At 45.2% G+C, this 18,469-nt stretch overlaps 1 protein-coding gene across 1 annotated transcript in view; it reads left to right on the forward strand.

Annotated features, from left to right (window-relative positions):
- DDHD1 (DDHD domain containing 1) overlaps nt 1–11,651 on the forward strand; it is a 50,769-nt gene extending 39,118 nt beyond the window's left edge. The window contains exons 8-12 of the mRNA XM_009996479.1: nt 74–149; nt 4,937–5,086; nt 6,798–7,050; nt 8,449–8,631; nt 11,470–11,651. Coding sequence (XP_009994781.1) covers nt 74–149; nt 4,937–5,086; nt 6,798–7,050; nt 8,449–8,631; nt 11,470–11,651 — 844 coding nt within the window. The remainder of the gene's footprint in view (nt 1–73; nt 150–4,936; nt 5,087–6,797; nt 7,051–8,448; nt 8,632–11,469) is intronic.
- Nucleotides 11,652–18,469: the final 6,818 nt, after the last annotated feature.

The following is an 18,469-nucleotide window of genomic DNA, read 5'->3' on the forward strand; positions in this document are numbered from 1 at the left end:
GGAATGCCTGTTTGGATCAGAGAGGTTAAGGCAGCATTTTTAATTGGATCTCAGAAAGATCTCTATTTTCCAGGTTGAGAGAGATAGAAGAGAGGTTACATGGGTTAAAGGCATCCACCATATCAAAACCACCTGTCTTAAAATTTAAGGTATGTATGTTCAAGAGGTTTTTACTGAATATTCCACTTGTTGTAAAAATACATCTGTAAACTCAGTCTATTTACCTTTTTCTTCATATCCCTAGACTTGATATTGGTAGAATAATTTTACTGTATTGGTTGAAGTGCATGGACACATGTAAACATGTTACTGGATTTATATCTTCCTATTTTTTACAAATATATATGCTTATATAAATAGATAAACCTGTAGATTGTTAATTTGTTACACACATACGAGTATGTCAGAAAGTAAAAGCCATTTGGCAAATTACATTAATCAAATATCTTGAACAATTTTCACTTCTACTTTGTTAAGTAATCCATTTTCTTCAGGGACTACTTCTAACATGTCACATTTGCTGAGCAAATCTGATTGAATTTCCTCCAGCAGTGGAATTTCCTTCCAAATGACACTGGTTTGACAGTTAGCACAAGTTACTTTTAGTTTCATGAAATAGATGGCTTGCTAGTCAGCTGTATAAATTGCTACAATTTCCCATCACTGGGAAAAAGCCATTTTCTGGCTTCTTGGTGGGATGTGCAACACCTTCTAGCTGCTTGAGGATATCCTGGAAAATTAAACTGTAAAAATGTGACATGATAGATGAAGAGAAAATAGATTATTGTTCCTTAACTTGCCATTTTTCTTTCCTCCTGAGTTCAGAATGACTCCTAGAAGCCAAGGTCAATCTTAAGCCATAAAAAAGAGGAAACTAACTATAATTCAGTTTGTCATAGCCTTTTTCTTTTCCTCCCTGCTTAGAAGCATGTATCATGCTATTATCTCTGCCATCAAGGAAGCTGGAGTCAGGCTGATACTCCTCCAGCTCTGTGAAAGATTATTCTTCACTCAGTTGTGTTTAAATTGAAGGGTTTTTTTGAACAGCTGCTTTTCAGAGGGAGCAGGAAAGGAGGGGGAAAAGAAAGGGGGAAGAAAAGAGGACTGTATCAGCACAAATGACTACTAGGTAGCTTTCAACTGCAGTACATTTCTTTTTCTTACCCTTCCTGAAAGGAAGATGTTTTGTTTCTGTGAAGTTTTACACTTCTGACTCCCATTGCTTTAGTGCCATGTCTGAGACAGAGCTCCAGGGGAGAGAGAGGTTTTCCATGGACATGATAGCAAAGTGCTTCTGCCAAGGGGGGATTTCAACAGGGTGCCTGAAAGATACTTGCTCACCAGCCACTCCAGCTCACTGAGGGTGAAGAGCTTGTTGAAAGAGAAGTAACTGCTGTGTAGGTCCCAACCTTGGCTCTTCATGGCAGACCAGAACTCTGGTTTGATCATGAATTGCTATTCACCATAAGTGCTTGATCCACAAATGACTTTGGTGTGTCATGCAGGACATGGGAGTGTGTCACAGGTTTCCTTAAGCTGCATTACACAACAAAATGGGGACAGCTTAATGAAAAGGGCCAGACACTGTCAGTGCATTCCCTCTTTTATGGACTGAAACTAATTGAGCTTCTTAGGATGGGAGAAAGTCACTACTCCTCCATTAAGCAGATTTACTCTTGCCTGATGTTGAGCAAGCACAATGGTAGCTTTTGGCTAGACCAGCAGAAGAATAAATCCAGCAGCTAACTTGGCTGGTGTCTAATATTACAGGAAATTATCTGACTGACCCTTTGAGGAGGAAGAAAAAAAAAGACCTGTGGAGATACAGGGTGTCTTGTAGTCTAATGATGTCACTGAAAGAGGGGAGATTTAGGTCAGACATCAGGAAGAAACTCTTCCCCATGAGGGTAGGAAGGCACTGGAACAGGTTGCCCAGGGAGGTTGTTGATGCCCCCTCCCTGGAGGTGTTGAAGGGCGGGTTGGATGAGGCTTGTGCAGCCTGGTGTGGTGGGAGGTGTCCCTGCCCATAGCAGGGAGGTTGGACCTGATGATCTTGAAGGTCCCTTCCAACCTGAACCAGTCTATGAGTGGACAAGCCATCAGAATGAAAACATCTTTATGGTGCACTCTCCTCTACTTCTCAGATGGAACAGTTGAATAAACTGAGTCATTAGGACCTGAGTAGATTAAAAGCCACACCACCAATAGCCTGTTGTAAAACTAAAGCTTAGAAGTGCAGCCTTCTCCTCACCACTTGTGTGAGAGGAATCTGAGTTAAAGGCTAAAGGGGCTGAAGATCATGGCAGGATGGGTAGTGGTGTCATACCTGCCTCACTATGACTCCGTGGTGCGTGGTAATGACCCTGTTGTAGGATGATCTTCAACCACTGTGGGGGAGAGGAGGGCAGGACATAGGGCAGTTGCTCCCTAGCACTGAAAAGGAAGTTCATTTAAATCTGGACTTGCCAATGTGCTGGCCCAAAGTGCTTCAGTATCCCTTAGCACTTCTTGTTCACCCAGGATTACAGAAGCTCTTCTGGAAGAAGCTCCAGATTGTACTTGAGCTTCTGGTTTCTAGGCAGCATCATCTGACAGTCATGTCAGCGTTGATAACAACTATCACAAATTATTGATAAGATCCTTGTGGTTTAACCACATGCACAAGAACTGTGAGAGCTTAATGGGGTGGTGACGTGCAGCCTTCCCTGACTGGGTGAAGGCTTCAGACTGAATGCAGAAATGTGCTGCAGTAGGTTCAACACACAACTGCCCAGTTCAGTTCCCTGGTGTGAAGCCTCCGTTTTCCTTGCTGAGGCCGCAGAACATTCCTGCCTGCTGGAATGGGTAGAGGCTGCTGCAAAGGTCTCTATTTCCTCACTCTGGGAGGATGTTTGGGATCCTCCAGGCCAAAAGGCAGCACGGAAATGTAAATTGTAATCACATTCTGTGCCTTCTGTTTCAATCACCACCAAAGCTGCTGGTTTGGCCCCCACACGTAGCTCTGCACAGAAGAGCTGTGCTGCCTCTCTCCTCTTGGCTCGTTCAGCTTTTCCCCTTTGTTTTTTAATTCTGAAAATGCTGCAGCCTTAAATTAAATGGATGACTTTTTGGCTCAGCTTCTGCTTAAAATGAAAAAAAAAATAAAAAAATTCATTAGGTCTTCTGGTCATTAATCATAACCAGGAGAAAAGTGCTCTGCTGGAACGTCACGTTCTTAAACCTTTCTCCTCCGGTGCTGACCGTGTTCAGGAGTGTGTGTGAAGTGCCTCACTCCTGCTCCTAGGAGAAACACCACCATGAATGAATGTTTTCCAGAAAGATTTTAGTCCCCCATTCCCAGTAGGTTTCATGGCTTGGCACTCTTCTCTTCAGCCACTTTGCAAGAGCACTGCCAGGCTGGTGGCTGCAGTTTGAAGTGCTTTATTTTTGGAAGGCTGACTTTTGGTTTTTAGCATTCCCTGCTTTGGTGTTGGTGCCACCCGTTAAGGTACCCACCAAATGGTCCTTTGTCTTTGTAAGCATTTCCAGAGCTGGAAGGCCATGGTGAAAGGCTTGTAAGAAAATACACAGCAAAGAACTGTGTCCTCCAAGAAGAAAATACCTGTTCTGTGGACACTTAATCTTGTGTTTATCTATAGAAGCGATGGAGCAGAAGCCACACACCATGTAACTGCTCAAACCTTTTGAGATTTTGGGGCTGTTCTTGCCTAAGGTGAATTCATGAAAACATCTTTTAAGCATCTGCCAGCAAGTGTGAGCTGGCAGTTCCTTTCTGATTTCTTTCTGAAGCAGAAAGTCTGTAATTGTGTCCTCCAGGTGCTGGGGACAGGAACACCAGATGGATGAGGTTCGAGTTACTCATCCAGTTTAAATGACTGCACTGCAAATACCTGTTTCTATTGTATTTAAGGATGAGAAAGCTTTTTGTCCAGCCTGCACAAATTTAAGGGTGTTTGTAAAGCTTGATAAGAAAGAAGAGCAGCTTTGCACTAGACCAGAGTGACGATACAGGTGACAGAGCAATTTTGCAGCCTGTGACACTGAATAGCTCTGCTGAAAAACTAGCTGCTTTTTTTTTTCCCCATTGAATTGGGACTTGCTTATTCTTTTGGAATTTTCATGAGAAACCAGTTTTCAGTCTTGTGAAACTCATCACAGGGATCTACTTGAGAGAGTCCAGCAGAGGCTACGAGGATGATGAAGGGACTGGAACACCTGCCTGATGAGGAAAGGCTGAGAGACCTGGGGCTGTTCAGTCTAGAGAAGAGAAGACTGAGGGGGGATCTAATTAATGTGCATAAATATATGAGGGCTGGGCATCAAGAAGGCAGGGACAACCTCTTTTCACTTGTGCCCTGTGATAGAACCATGGGCAATGGATTCAAACTCAAGCACAGGAAGTTCCACCTCAACATGAGGAAGAACTTCTTTGCTGTGAGGGTGACAGAGCCCTGGGACAGGCTGTCCAGAGAGGTTGTGGAGTCTCCTTCTCTGGAGACTTTCAAGACCCATCTGGATGCCTTTCTGAGTAATCTGCCCTAGTTTTTCTTGGTCTTGCTGAGGCAGGGGGGTTGGACTCTATGATCTTCAGAGTTCCCTTCCAACCCCTAGTGTTCTGTGATTTCCTTAGTGTCTTCCAAATCCTTCTCCCTTCAGCCTTTCCCAGTGTTGGTAGATCTCTTTCAGTTCACATATCTGACTTGTTCTCCAACTTTGTAGCCTCACAATGTGTATCTCTTCTCCTAGCAAAGGGAAATGGGAAACTTGCCCTTCATGTTGTAGTATCTATGTTACTGTGCTCATCCCATTTTGACTTACTAATGTTGTACAAGTTCCTGGCCTGGAACCAAGAAATCAGTTGAAAGAGAAATCAAATCCAGCCACATTGGGAAGCAGTATTTCCATCCTTATTAATGTGGATGAATTCTCTCCTTAGGTTGAGAATTTCTTCTGTATGGGATCTCCACTAGCAGTGTTCTTGGCACTGCGTGGCATCCGGCCAGGAAACAGTGGCAGTCAAGATCACATTCTGCCCAGAACCATTTGTAACCGCTTACTAAATATTTTCCATCCAACAGATCCAGTGGTGAGTTTTAATTACATTTGCAAGCTTTTACCTTGACTGGTTTTAAGCACCAGCTGTGTGATAATGTGTGATCTTCAAAGATGTTCCATCATGATGTTCGTTGACAATTTGAGGGACTGGAACACCTGCCTTATGAGGAAAGGCTGAGAGACCTGGGGCTTTTCAGTCTGGAGAGAAGGTTGAAGGGGGACCTAATTAATGTCTAAAAATACATGACGGCTGGGTATCAAGAAGGAAGGGACAACCTCATTTTACTTGTGCCCTGTGAGAGGACAAGGTGCAATGGATTCAAAGTCAAGCACAGGAAGTTCCACCTGAACATGAGGAAGAACTTGTGAGGGTGACAGAGCCCTGGGACAGGCTGCCCAGAGAGGTTGTGGAGACTTTCAAGACCTGTCTGGATGCCTTTCTGAGCAATCTGCCATAGTTGGGTGGGTTTTTGTGGTCCTGTGGCAGGGGGGTTGCCCCCCTGTGGCAGGGGGGTTCGACTTGATGATCTTCTGAGGTCCTTTCCAGCCCCTAATATTCTGTGTGATTCTCTGATTCTGTGATTTGCGTACGATGTCTTGGGTTTTATAACTGTAGAATAACAGTTTTTACATAGAATTGCCTTAGGTCTTTCTTCTCTTTTCATAATAATAAGCATAAGAGTTGAGATTACTCTGCTTTTCGGGGGTGTTTTGCTAAAACATAGACCATAATCCTTCTCAACCAAGTTCCAATGTGGGCTTAACCTGGTGACTTCCATTAAGCAAAAAATACCAATTACAAGATGTTACAGAAGAGCAAAACCACTGTGGTTTTTTTCCCCAAGATGTCCTGAAGAACAGATTGTTAAGAGGATGGAGTAGTAGAGTGCTGATCTAGCTTCACCCTGTCCTTATATTCTTCCTTGTTACCAAAGGGCCTTTGATCTGCATCACCTTGGCAACTTTTTTGATGCAAGGTTCATTTGGGATTTCATCCTTCCTGTAGAATAATAACCTGGAGGTGTTTTTGTGTTTCAACTCCACCTACATCTCAACTCCATCTGATTATCTTCAGACATCAATCCAAACATGCTGGTTCTGCTCATCTCAAGATCTTGTTCAGCTCCAGCTATGCCAAAACCAGAATTTTCCTGGGACCTCTTAGGACTATTGGTCAGGTTGCAATCTGTGGTTCCACTCTGCAAACAGTCACTTTACTAAGTTTTAATTCTGCACTTAATGAAAAAGTACTGAATGCTTCTCAACATCTAAGTAAACAAAAATAAAGCATCAATAGAAAAGGATTTCTTGTTTTTTTAATAAGCAGATCCATTCATGGTTTGCACAGGGATCATCAAACAATCTTTACATAGGCAGTTGCCCCATCTCCATTGTGATGTGCAGAATCAGGTTAACTGGATATAATATAAAGTTTGCTCTGTCAATGCAGAGCAACAAACATCTATTAACAGTAACTTGTGTGTTGGTGACGAACACAGGTAGTGGGAGTGTTGCAGAGAAATGTGCAAACATGAGTGCACAAACAACTGGGCAACTAATGTATCTTCCAGGCTGTGAAAATAAAAGTGAACCAAACTATTCTGTCACTTTCTAGGCTTCACTTGTTACAAATATTTTGGATTTGAGTTTGGAGAGATTCAGTATGGGAAGGGAATGTGATTTTTATTATTTTTTTTGCAGTCTTGACACTCAGGATTTTCTTTCCTGAATTCCTCTCGCAGGCCTATAGATTAGAGCCTCTCATTCTGAAACACTACAGCAACATTTCACCTGTCCAGATCCACTGGTATAACACTGCAAACCCTCTACCTTATGAGCATATGAAGCCAAGTTTTCTCAACCCAACAAAAGAACCTACCTCAGTTACTGACAGTGAAAGTGCTTCAGCTGTACCCAGCCCAACTACTTCACCAGTCATGGTTCGACGCCACTACGGGGAGTCCATAACAAACATAGGCAAAGCAAGTATATTAGGTAACTGTTCCTTATGGCCTTTTTAAAGTTGTTTTTTATATAGGACCTTCTTGTTAGGGCTTCACTGGTTGTGATGCAACCAAAACCATCCCTGGAAGTGTTGAAGGGCAGGTTGGATGGGGCTTGGAGCCGCCTGGGCTGGTGGGAGGTGTCCCTGCCCGTGCAGGGGGTGGGACTGGGTGATCTTGAAGGTCCCTTCCAAACCAAACCATTCAATGACTATAAGCAAGCTATTCCTGGCTGTTTCAGTTTGTCCTGCATAGTTTGGACATGCCTTGTTTTAATCCCAGCTGACATTTACTTTGAAGAAAAGACAGTTTACATATGCTGGCTTGCAAGGAGAGGATGTGGGACTTGATGCTCTTGCTGCCTTATTGTTGTCTGCCTTACGGAAGTAACATCCTGGTGATTTCATAGTTTCCACTCTACTTCATGGGGAAAAAAAAATAACTTAAAGCTTGTTTTATGACTACATTTTCTGGTATTGGCAAATAGAAGAAAGCTCACAGTATGTAGGCTATTACAGTTCCATTAAACTCGTGATTTTACAATAGGAAAGTCAGTCTGTTTTAATAAGAAGTCTGTCCTTTCCTGGCTTTCTGATTCAAAAGGAGCCCTGGTTTAACTGAGCTTAAATTCACTTTCACTGGAGCTTATATTTGAGCTTGCACTCGCAGCTTTTGTTGACTCAAGGCTTCTCTTTAGCTCTCTGTGTGGGATTTGGATGCAGGCTGATGTGACAGTGTGCCAGGAGTCTTCCCAATCAAATAAGTACAGAAAAGCAGTTTAGTCCTTAAGTGGAAATAGGCAGTACTGCAAAGCAGGGTTGCTTTTTGCTGTTACTCCAGAAACTTTAATGTCCTGTCCATAAGGTGGCAGCAAAGTCAGGAGAAAACATCACAGGTCTGTTCTTAAAACTGTTACACCCCTCTTCCTGAGCAACCAAAATATTCCTTTTGAAGGATGATAAGAGCATTTGTAAATATCTGTAAGAGGACCCTTCATGGGAAGTGTCTTAAATAACCCAGTGGGATTCTTTGTGCAGAAGGTACAACTGTTCTGATTTTTGCCTCGTAGCCTTTTCATGAAACCACAACATATCTGCAAAAGGACCAGAATTCTTGCATTGCTCATGTATTTCTGTCCCCCGAACAGCAGTTTCCAAATGATAGCCTTTGCTTGGACCCTAGATTAGTCTCAGGATAAGCAGTGTACACATGGGTGAGCTAAGCTGTTCCCACCCCAGAAAAGCATGAGGAGTGTTTTCCTTTGCCTGCCGCTCGGCTCTAATTGACGTGCGCTCCAGAGAGTTTCATCTGCGCCTTTGGTTCAGCTGCCCTTGTGCTTCTGGTTTGGTTTTGTTGTGTTTTGTTTTTTTTTCTCCTTGCTGGAACCCAGGAGCTGCAAGTATTGGGAAGGGCCTGGGCGGGATGCTGTTTTCAAGGTTTGGTCGGTCCAGCACAACCACCCCCCAGACGCTGGAGACGGGAAAAGACGGAGGCGAAGGAGATGAGAAGAAGGCCACCCCCGTGGGGACACCACCTCTCCCACACAGTGGCTCAGGCTTTCTGGAACCCATCGGTGAGTGACCAGTCCACCTGACACACCCTGTGGAAGCCCGACCTTCCCTGGGCTGCATCCATGTGTGGTTGGGAGGCTGGAAGTGCCCTTACAACAAATGCTGCTAGTTCATGGTGGTGGTTGGCTCTGGAGGGATAAATGTGGAAGCTGTTCCTGCTTTTGGGGAAGGGACCTTTTACAAAGGCTTGTAGCAAGAGAGGGCAAGGGGTAATGGGTTAAAACCTGAAGAGGGGATATTTAGGTTAGACATTAGGAAGAGATTATTGAATGTGAGGGTGGTGAGACAGTGGAACAGGTTGCCCTGGGGAAGTTGTGGGTGCCTGGAAGTGTTCAAGGCCAAGAGCAACCTGGGCTGGTGAGAGGTGTCCCTGCCCACACAGGGAGGTTGGATCTAGATGGTCTTTAAGGTCCCGTCCAACCCAAACCATGCTGTGATTCTATGATTTTTTTAATCTCATAAGACTGTCCAAGGAGTGACTCTTTGTTCTCCTTTTAATGCTTTTTTCTTTTAAAGGAGGTTTATCAACATGTATATGTCTATCTGCACTTATATATCCACCAAACATTAAACACACACAGGTATGATCTTTGGATAATGAGATCTGCACATCAGTAGCTCCTAAACTCCCACAAGGAGAAGCAGTATAATTGCTGCAGAGTGTCCCACTCACCATTTCTCATAAAACAGATTTATTTAAACTTCCCCATACGTCTGCAGTTCTGAAGCAATCTGGATTTAAAGACATGTATGACTGGAAACAGGAGCTGCCCTTGTCCTCAGCTGAACTGCCCAGAACAGAAACTGCAAGTTTAGCAGCTGGTTGGTTTTGGGTTTGTTTTTAAAATATAAGTACTTTATTTACAGCAATTCATACTTGATTTTCTTTCTAAACTTCTCACTGGCTCCCTTGCCAGTGGGGTTGGGTTGTTGTTTTTTTTTTAATTTAAAGAGTCACAAGTATGTTGTATCTTGTGATAGCATTCACATGATCCATTGCTGTTCATCAGTACTAATTTCAGCAGATCACCTGGCTGAGGCAGTGTTTGAGGGCAGAGACCTGGTTTTAAACTTGAGGAAACCAAAGTGGCACAACAGCAAATATTGGGGAGCTGCCAACGAGGTCCTTTTGGGACAGGTTGGCACATCAAGGGCCTCCTGCCCAGTTCCTGCATCCCCCTCTGCTGAAAGCCCATCCCTGCTCCAAAGGAGAATGTTGAGCAGAGGCCAGGGAGGCTGAGAATGATGCAATCCACCAGCAAAGGATTTGCTGGGAGGGATACAATCTACCAGCAAAGGATTTGCTGGGAGAGGAGGGATGCAATCCACCACCCAAGGATTTGCTGGGAGAGGGCAAGGTAAAATCCACCACCCCAGGATTTGCTGGGAGAGGAGGGATACCATCCACCACCCAAGGATTTGCTGGGAGAGGAGGGATGCAATCCACCACCCCAGGATTTGCTGGGAGAGGAGGGATGCAATCCACCACCCCAGGATTTGCTGGGAGAGGAGGGATACCATCCACCACCCAAGGATTTGCTGGGAGCAGGCACTGGGCCTGCAGCAGGACTTGGCTGCCTCCCAAGCTCCTGGATCCGCCTCTCATCCGGGCTGTCCTTCCTTGCAGGGCAACTGGTTTTTGCAATCTGTGTCTTAGTGGGAATGACTGTGGTCCTCTCCTGGTATTCCAAGGCTCCAACTCCTTTTCTGTGCTGGCAGAGTGGCACAAGACCCTGGGGAAAGATGAAGGCAGGTCGTGTGCCATGAGAGCCGAGGCAGCGCTGGTGCCATTGATCCCTGTACTCCTTGCTCTCCTTGAGCCAAGAATTAAACCTTCTTCAAACTGACTTTGATAAATGCCTGCATTTATTATTTTTTTTTCACTCAATATGGATTTTTTTGGCTTTTGGAGCTAAGCAGGCTTTTAGCTTTGTCCTTTTTCTTCTCTTGTAGAGATTTTCTAACCACTGAAGTCCCTTAACAATAGGTTAGACATCGGCCTAGTTAAACATGCAGTGAAAATTGCTTTGAATGTGGTATTAATCAAACCCACCATTGAAATGAAAGGAGAACTGCTGAAATGGAATCATCTGGAAATTAAAAGGGCTAGCTCTGTGTAGGGACAGCTGGTTTTCAGAAAGGGCTTGTAATACAGGGTGGAGTCTCCTTGTGTAGCCATTAAAGATGTGAGAGGTCCATTTACTTCAGAAAGTTCTGAGCATCCACCTTAGAAAGTCCATGTTTCCTAGTGGAGCCTCAACATTTGCTGGATGCTTCTGTGTAGTTAGCATAAGGAGCATAAATATGTTGTTACTGTAAGGAAAACAGCTGCTTAAAAAATAATGCCATCTTTTTCCAAGCTTTAGTTTCTTTTCTTTTTTTTTTTCTCCCTTACATAGGTCAGACATCGGGAAGAAATTCTTCCCCATGAGGGCAGTGAGGCACTGGAACAGGTTGCCCAGGGAGGGTGTTGATGCCCCCTCCCTGGAGGTGTTGAAGGGCAGGTTGGATGAGGCTTGTGCAGCCTGGTCTGGTGGGAGGTGTCCCTGCTCATAGCAGGGAGATTGGAACCTGATGATCTTGAAGGGCCCTTCCAACCTTCACCATTCTGTGATTCTAAGCACTGCTCTTAGGTTTGTGCTAAATGCAGGTGCATAAAAATGTAGGTACATATTGTTAAAAACCACAGTTCAGTTAAGTGTGTTGTTAAATGTCAGCACAGGGAGAGATGACGTACATGTCATACACAGCAAACAGACTCAGGACCCAAAGCTCATGGAGAAACATGCTGCTGTTGTTTGTTTTCCTGCAAAGGTTTTTGTTTCCTGTTCTGTTTCTAGTGGAACTGGAGCACAGGATTGATTTTGAGCTCAGGGAAGGTCTCGTGGAGAGCAGATACTGGTCTGCAGTCACATCACACACTGCCTATTGGTCATCACTGGATATTGCTCTTTTCCTTCTAACCTTCATGTACAAACAGGACCAAGAAGATAGTGACAAATCCAATTTAGACACTATGTGAATGTTGAACTGGGGATGGGAGAGGAAATCTCAAAGCAAATGGCACAAAGCATGTCTTGCTGTTGAACTGCAGGATCTGTGGCATGGAGGTTTCAGGTTTAAGTGCATGTTTGGATTGGTTTTTTTTCCTACTTCTGAAGAGCAAAAACGATTTGTATTTCAAAGCACTTTATGGGTTTCAACATTTTGCAGTGCTTAATCAGACCTGAAATGATTCCAAATTCCTGTTCACTTGGACTGTACAAAAAGCCAACCCACTGTGTAGTGTCCCGTGAGCACGTGTGCAGTGTGCTTGGGTGACATCCTTGTTAATGACCATCATTGCTGTTCAGTTCATTAAAGTGCAAAAGACCAGTTGATTTTAAAACAAAACTAAACAAAACAAGCCTAAATTAATTTCCATTAACAAAAATCTGTGTTAGATCCAAACCTAAAACTGCCATGTGCTGATGTTTTCTGTATCAGTGAATAACCAAGGGTGGTGTCATTTTTCTAGGACTTTATTCAGCTCCACATCCTGTCATCCATTGAAAGCCCATCCTGACTTCTGGCTTCTGAGGGCCTGTTAGACATTTAGAAACCAATGCTGAAAAAAAGCATGAAGCAAATATTTGAAATACTGTAATTATAATTTATTATTCTCTCTAATTGTTTCATTTTATCCCAGTGTATAAATCATTACTTTTTTACTGGTTTCTTTTGACATAATTTAAGAACCACATTTATTTTCTACAGTGTTAAGACTTTTTCTCAGAAATACATATCTTTGTACTACTATTCAAAGGAATATATGGACACTGTGGCACACTTTAAGTATTTTTTCATTAAAAATAAATATTTGTGGTTTCACACAAATGAACAGCAGTGCCATTCTTCTCAAAGGTAAGTTTTGTTTTTTAGGACCCAAGTGCTTCTCAGGCCACGTGGTGGTTTTGACCTCACATTTGACTTGGTTTGCAGAGGATCCAGCTGTCTTTTTGCTTATCATTTTTCAATGTATATGTGTGTGTCTGCACGTTTGTATAAAAACAGATGTATATTTATGCACAAGGATCCTGTCAGCAACATAAAACAAACTTGGTGAGGCCTGAGAATCCCAGAGCTTAGGTGAGGTTTGTATCTGAAACTAATTCAGGAGAAGTCAAGAGAAGAAGTCTTGTGATGAAAGGAAATAATCTCCAAATGAAACACTAAAAGGTCGTTGCTGAGATTTTTTAAAACAATGGGGAAGGCTCTGGAGTAGAAGTGTGAGATCTATGGCCTCTGAGCTGCCTCTGGCAGAGGTATTTATGGTCTGTGTGGCATATGGAGAAGCTGCAGGACCTAAACTTGTGTTTAAAAGAATCAGGCTGTGGTGCTGGTGAATAGCAGTGGGCTCAGTGTAAACAGATGTGGCAACATCAGCCCAAACCAGCACAGAGTGGCTTGGAGATGTGAAAGCCCCCCCAGGTGGCCTTTGCTGAAGTTCTGGGGGAAGGAGAGGCAATTATCCTCCCAAATAATATTTTTGGGACTGTTGCTTGTTTGCCTGGTCTGTGGTGCAATGGGGGAGGAATTGGGAGCCAGGCTGGTATGTTTGGGGTATGGATTTAGGAATAATTATGAAGGGGGAGGGGGAGAAATGCAAAGGAAAAAGAGGAGTGGGGAGAGAAGAAGGTGACAGAGAAAGCAGTGCTATAAAAGCAGTGAACCAACACCCAGCAGAGGTGTTCAGAGAGTGCAAAGGACTGTGTGGATCTGTGCTCCAGTGTGGATCTCTGAAACAAACCCATCCAGCCTCAGTGAGCTGTGATTCCTGCCTGACATGTTTACCTTGGTTGATGAACAGTCATAAAAAATGAAACTAACCCTCTGAGGGAAGGCAGCTTGACACCTCTGCTCCAGAAACACAGGCTTTTGTTTACATTACTGGCTTTCCAGATAAGTTGTTTAATCAGCTCTTCCTAATTAGGAGAGCTTCAACATAAAAGGAGAATCTCCTTTTATATTTAGAAGGTGCAAAACATTTCCACATGTGCAGGGTTTGTGTTTCCAGGAGTGTGTCGGTTGGGTCGTGTCAGTGCTGTGATAGCCCCTTACACCCCTGGACCTCCACTGGATCTCTTTTTAAAAGCTGTAAACAAAAAAAAAAAAGGGGGGGTTAATTCCTGTAATTCTTGTGGTCTGTGGAAACTCCACTGTTGTCCAGAACATGTTTCAGATTTATGGAATAGCTGTTCCCCTCACATCAGAACGTGCTGGGACTTGCTGCCTGCTCTCCATATAAGGGCTGAGATCCTACTTTTATGTACGTGGCCCGTGGTAAATCAGGGAGAAGATGGAGCTGAGGAGTCAACCATAGTGCTGGGAGGAGAAGGGAGAATAAGGACCAATACTTGCTCCTCCCTTTGCACGTTCCCTGAGTTAACATGTGGGTTTATGATTCTGCTCTAATTTGTAGCTTCAGGGAGCATCTCCTGACCTCCAAGCTTAGCTCCAACCGTAAAGCCTCAAACGAATACATGGAGGTTTATTCCAAAGGGGATGCAAAAGAGGTTGAGCACGCTGTGGGCAGGCTTGCATCTCAATCCTCAAAAAAAAAAAAAAAAAAAAAGAAGGTCTCTTACCCTCCTGTGAAGATGAAATTTGAAAATTCAGGTTGGAAGTTGTTGGCAAAAGAGTTAGTTGCCCTGTTGCTGCTGTGCAGAGCAGCCCAGATTCAAGCAGGGTCACGTCTCTGCACGCTGAAGTCTGAGTTTCACACTTAAAACTTTCTGGTCAGATGGTCCGTGGCATAATAGAGAGCTGGAATGTCCTGGCTTCCAATGACTGACTTGTTTTCTTCTGCAAGAATGATGTTTAGCTTTGCAAGCTGTGTTGACTGGTGGTTTTTCTTGAGAAACCAAGATAAGGGAAACGTCCTGCGCTGCTGTCGGTCTCTGACTGATACTGAGCTGCTCTCTGAAACTTGGCCTTGAGGACTTGGTCCAAATGTGATGTTTACCATTTTGGGTTGTGGTTTCTTGGGTGGTTGGTTTGTTGGGGTTTTTTGCTACGAGGTCATTTTTGCAAATAATGAGCTCTAAGTACTTTTATGTATGCATTTCTTTATTTATTTGCTGAAGTCTCTCCCTTTGCTCCTAATTGTTCTGTCATGGTTTTACCACAACCTCCTTTCCCCTCTATATGTGCTCTTTATTTTTATTGCCTGTGTTTCTGCACTTAAAGGCCCTTTGCTTTATCTTACTGTGATAGTCTGGCTGGACAACTGCAATTATTTTCTCTCCTTTCCTGGTTTGTATTGTTATGCTGAACTGAAGCACGTTTCACATTCTTGTACAACCTTGAAAGGCTCCAAGGAGACTTTAGAGCACCTTCCAGTGCCTGAAGGGACTCCAGGAAAGCTGGGGAGGGACTTGGGACAAGGGCAGGGAGGGATGGGATGAGGAGGAATGGATTAAATCTGGAAGAGAGGAAATTTAGGTTATACATTAGGAGGAAATTCTTTGCTGTGAGGGTGGTGAGACCTTGCAACAGGTTCCAACACCATTTTCCCCTCGAAATGCCCCATCTCCCCAGGTGCAGCTGCAGCAGCTCTTGACTAGCAGACCCTGGCCAATCCTTTCCCTTCAAGAGTGAAAAGTCAACGAGTCCTGTGCAAACATGAGATGTCCCAGGAGCCATCTCTTGTGGGTTTGAAATCTTCGATGATTTATCCAGAGAGAAACTTTGCATTTGCCAATTCCGTGGGCATCTGCCACAGATTAACTTCTCTCTTTGTTTCTTGCAGCTACTCTGCCTGTTCCCTGGTGCCTCATAGATTGTAAGCCTGGACATCATAGAGTCCTAAACTGGTTTGGGTTGGAAGGGACCTTAAAGATCATCCAGTCCCAACCCCCCTGCATGGGCAGGGACACCTCCCACCAGCCCAGGTTGCTCCAAGCCCCATCCAACCTGCCCTTCAACACTGCCAGGGATGGGGCAGCCACAGCTTCCCTGGGCAACCTGGGCCAGGGTCTCACCACCCTCACAGCAAAGAATTTCTTCCTCATATCCAACCTAAATTTCCCTTCTTCCAGAGGTGGAGTGCAAGCCTTTCTACAGACTGCAACCCTGACCAACACTCCAGCTCCAAGGACCCCATATCCAACTTGTTTTTCATGCTGGTTTTGTGGCTGGCTGAAGATCTTGAAAGTCAGTATCTCAGAGTGGTCCCATAATGTGTGCTGCAGCTACTCAAAGGACCATCTCACAACACCTCTTGGTAACAAAGATCCCTCATTTCCCTTTTGAAACAACTTTCAAGCACGTTTGTTCCAAAGCACCTCGGATTTGGGGGCTTTGGTACTTTCTGTTGTTTATAAGAAGGGTCCTGTAGTTTGGGTTCTGAACTCACAAGAGCTGTTTCAAGCAGAAATTAGTCTCATCTGGTGCCTTATGAATCCAGATTTGTTTCTCTCTGATACGATATCACTGATAATGTGACCAACCACCTCAGGCTAACAGTGTGGTCCTGCTGATGGTACTTCTGTACCAGCCAGCTCCCAGCCTGGCTGAAACAGGGGTCTTCCCTTGACTTTGGTGAGCCTTGGATCACGTTCTGAGTGCCTTGAGTGCTTGTTGCTCTTCCTACTGTTTCTGTAGAGTGTGGATTAGGTGAGGGAATAAAAAGCCTTTGGCATTTAGGTTGCCCATTGGCCAGCCCCAAACCCTAGAACCTCTTGATGGGAGGGATCACTCTGGGATCCATGTTGGCCTCTATGTGCAGATTTTCACCAAGAGCCTCTCAGCAAGAAGAGTGTTGTGTTCTGGTTGGAGGTACCTATTCCTCTGCCCGCAAAGCCCAAACTGGTTCGGATGTGAAGCCATGGAGAGGGAGCAGCTCTGCTGGTTTTGAATTTGGGATACCTCTTTTATCTGTGGCCACCTCTCACGCCTCCCCAAAACTGGACCTAAGTTTGTGCCACCACTGGAAAGGCTGAGGGACCAGGTTATCTCTGGTGTGTGTTCACAGCTTGTTTTTGGCAGAACTGAGTCACTCCATGCACTGGAGTTTTTGGACTCCAAATATTCAGGTTTTGCAGGTTAAGGACCTGGCAGGTCCTGGAGATGGAGACAAGTTTGATTAACCCTCAGCAGTGGAAGAGGCAATTGTGAGGGATCGAGGTGGGCAGAGGTTGAGCTGGTGTTAAGTAGAGGTGGTCTCAGGTTGCTGGTGCTTGTCAGACTTTGGTGCTGGGTTGGTTGGTGCTGCAAAAACCAGCCTGAAAGGAGGGTGTGGGACTTCCCCCTGCCACAGTTGCCACGGGGCTACCACAAGCCCTGAGCTTCATCCCTGGAGCCTGGCTGGGCAGGACCAGGCTCCCCTGCCAGCTCCCGGGGTTGGTGTTTCCTGGTGTGAATCAGTATGGAAATGCAAAACATCTCTGCAAGGTGAAAAGAAGCCTCTGAAATGAGCACAAATGTTTTCTCCCACCTTTTCATCCCACTCCCATTCTGTGGAGCTGAAGGGCCAGCTGAGGAGCAGGCAGTTTGCAGCCTGAAAATACCAACGTCCCAGCTCTGATAACATCCCAGAATATTTAATACTGCAGGATTCACCAGAAATCAGTTTCACATTCAGAATTACTTTGAAGTAACCGATGCTTGAAGGTTAAAAATATGGTACTTTCAGCCTTGCTGGGTGTGCTTTCAGTAAGGAAATGGTCAGACCTATTTGTGGAGACGGACAAACCGCTTCCAAAACAAACCCCCTTTATCTCCAGCTGGTGTCTGACCAGAGGGAAGGTGTTGCAGTGATGCCACCACGGTGTCCCAGCCAGCATTTCCCCAACTGGTTTTACAGCTGCTGGACAGTGAAGGGTCCTCCAGTTAATCCTTGTGCTCTGGATAAGGTGAGGTGGTGCTGGAGAGGGAAGCTTTGCCCAGCACTGGTGTTCAGCCTTGTGTGCTTTCCAGGAGGGGCTTGTACTGAAACAGCAGCTGAACATTCTGTGTTTACAAGGCGTGAGGTTGGGATGGGACAGTTGTGTCTCTTGGCACAATCCTCAGCATTTCTCCTTTATGCTTCCCAGGCTGCCCCTTGCATGCAACTGAGTGTGGGTTGGTAGGTTGGGTTTCTTTTCATTTTCCTATAAACTGGAGTATTAAAACTCAGCAGGGGGAGGAGAGGGAGGTGAGGTCGCTTTGTGGTGGTTGCAGGAGAGGGAGAAGGGGGTAGAAATGTTCCTCCCACTGATTCCTCCCTCTGCTGTCACGAAAGGAACCTGCTGTCCCCTTCGTGTTGGCGAGACCACATCTGCACTGAGGGCTGGGAGGAAGGAGAGGGGAGGGGAAAAAAAAGAAACCCAGGCAGCAGAAGTGCTGATTAAATCAAGGCAAAGCTTGGCAGTGCTGGGGAACAGCCTGATGTGTATCAGGCAGCACGTGTTCAACACATGTTGTAGCTTGATGCTCCCATCAGGAGATGTGGGCACCAGGAGGATGGCAGGATGAGAGCTCTGGTCCCTTCCTCCCACGAGGGGTTCAGTCCTCTGCCTGCCCCAGCACCTGCTTGTTCTGCAGGGTTGGGTGATCCATTACTACTCACCCTGAGCACCCCTGAGCCAAGGCACCACTGCTCAGCCAACCTTTTGGTACTGGGCTGGGCACTGGTGAGGCTGCACCTTGAATCCTGGGGTCAGTTCTGGGCCCCTCAGGACAAGAAGGACATGGAGGGGCTGGAGCGTGTCCAGAGAAGGGCAAGGGAGCTGGGGAAGGGGCTGGAGCACAAGTGTGAGGAGGAGCAGCTGAGGGAGCTGGGGGTGTCCAGCCTGGAGACAAGGAGGTGAGGGGAGACCT

Source organism: Chaetura pelagica, unplaced genomic scaffold (genome assembly GCF_000747805.2).
Source record: "Chaetura pelagica isolate M959 unplaced genomic scaffold, ChaPel_1.0 scaffold274, whole genome shotgun sequence".
In the NCBI taxonomy this organism is placed as follows: Eukaryota; Metazoa; Chordata; class Aves; order Apodiformes; family Apodidae; genus Chaetura; species Chaetura pelagica.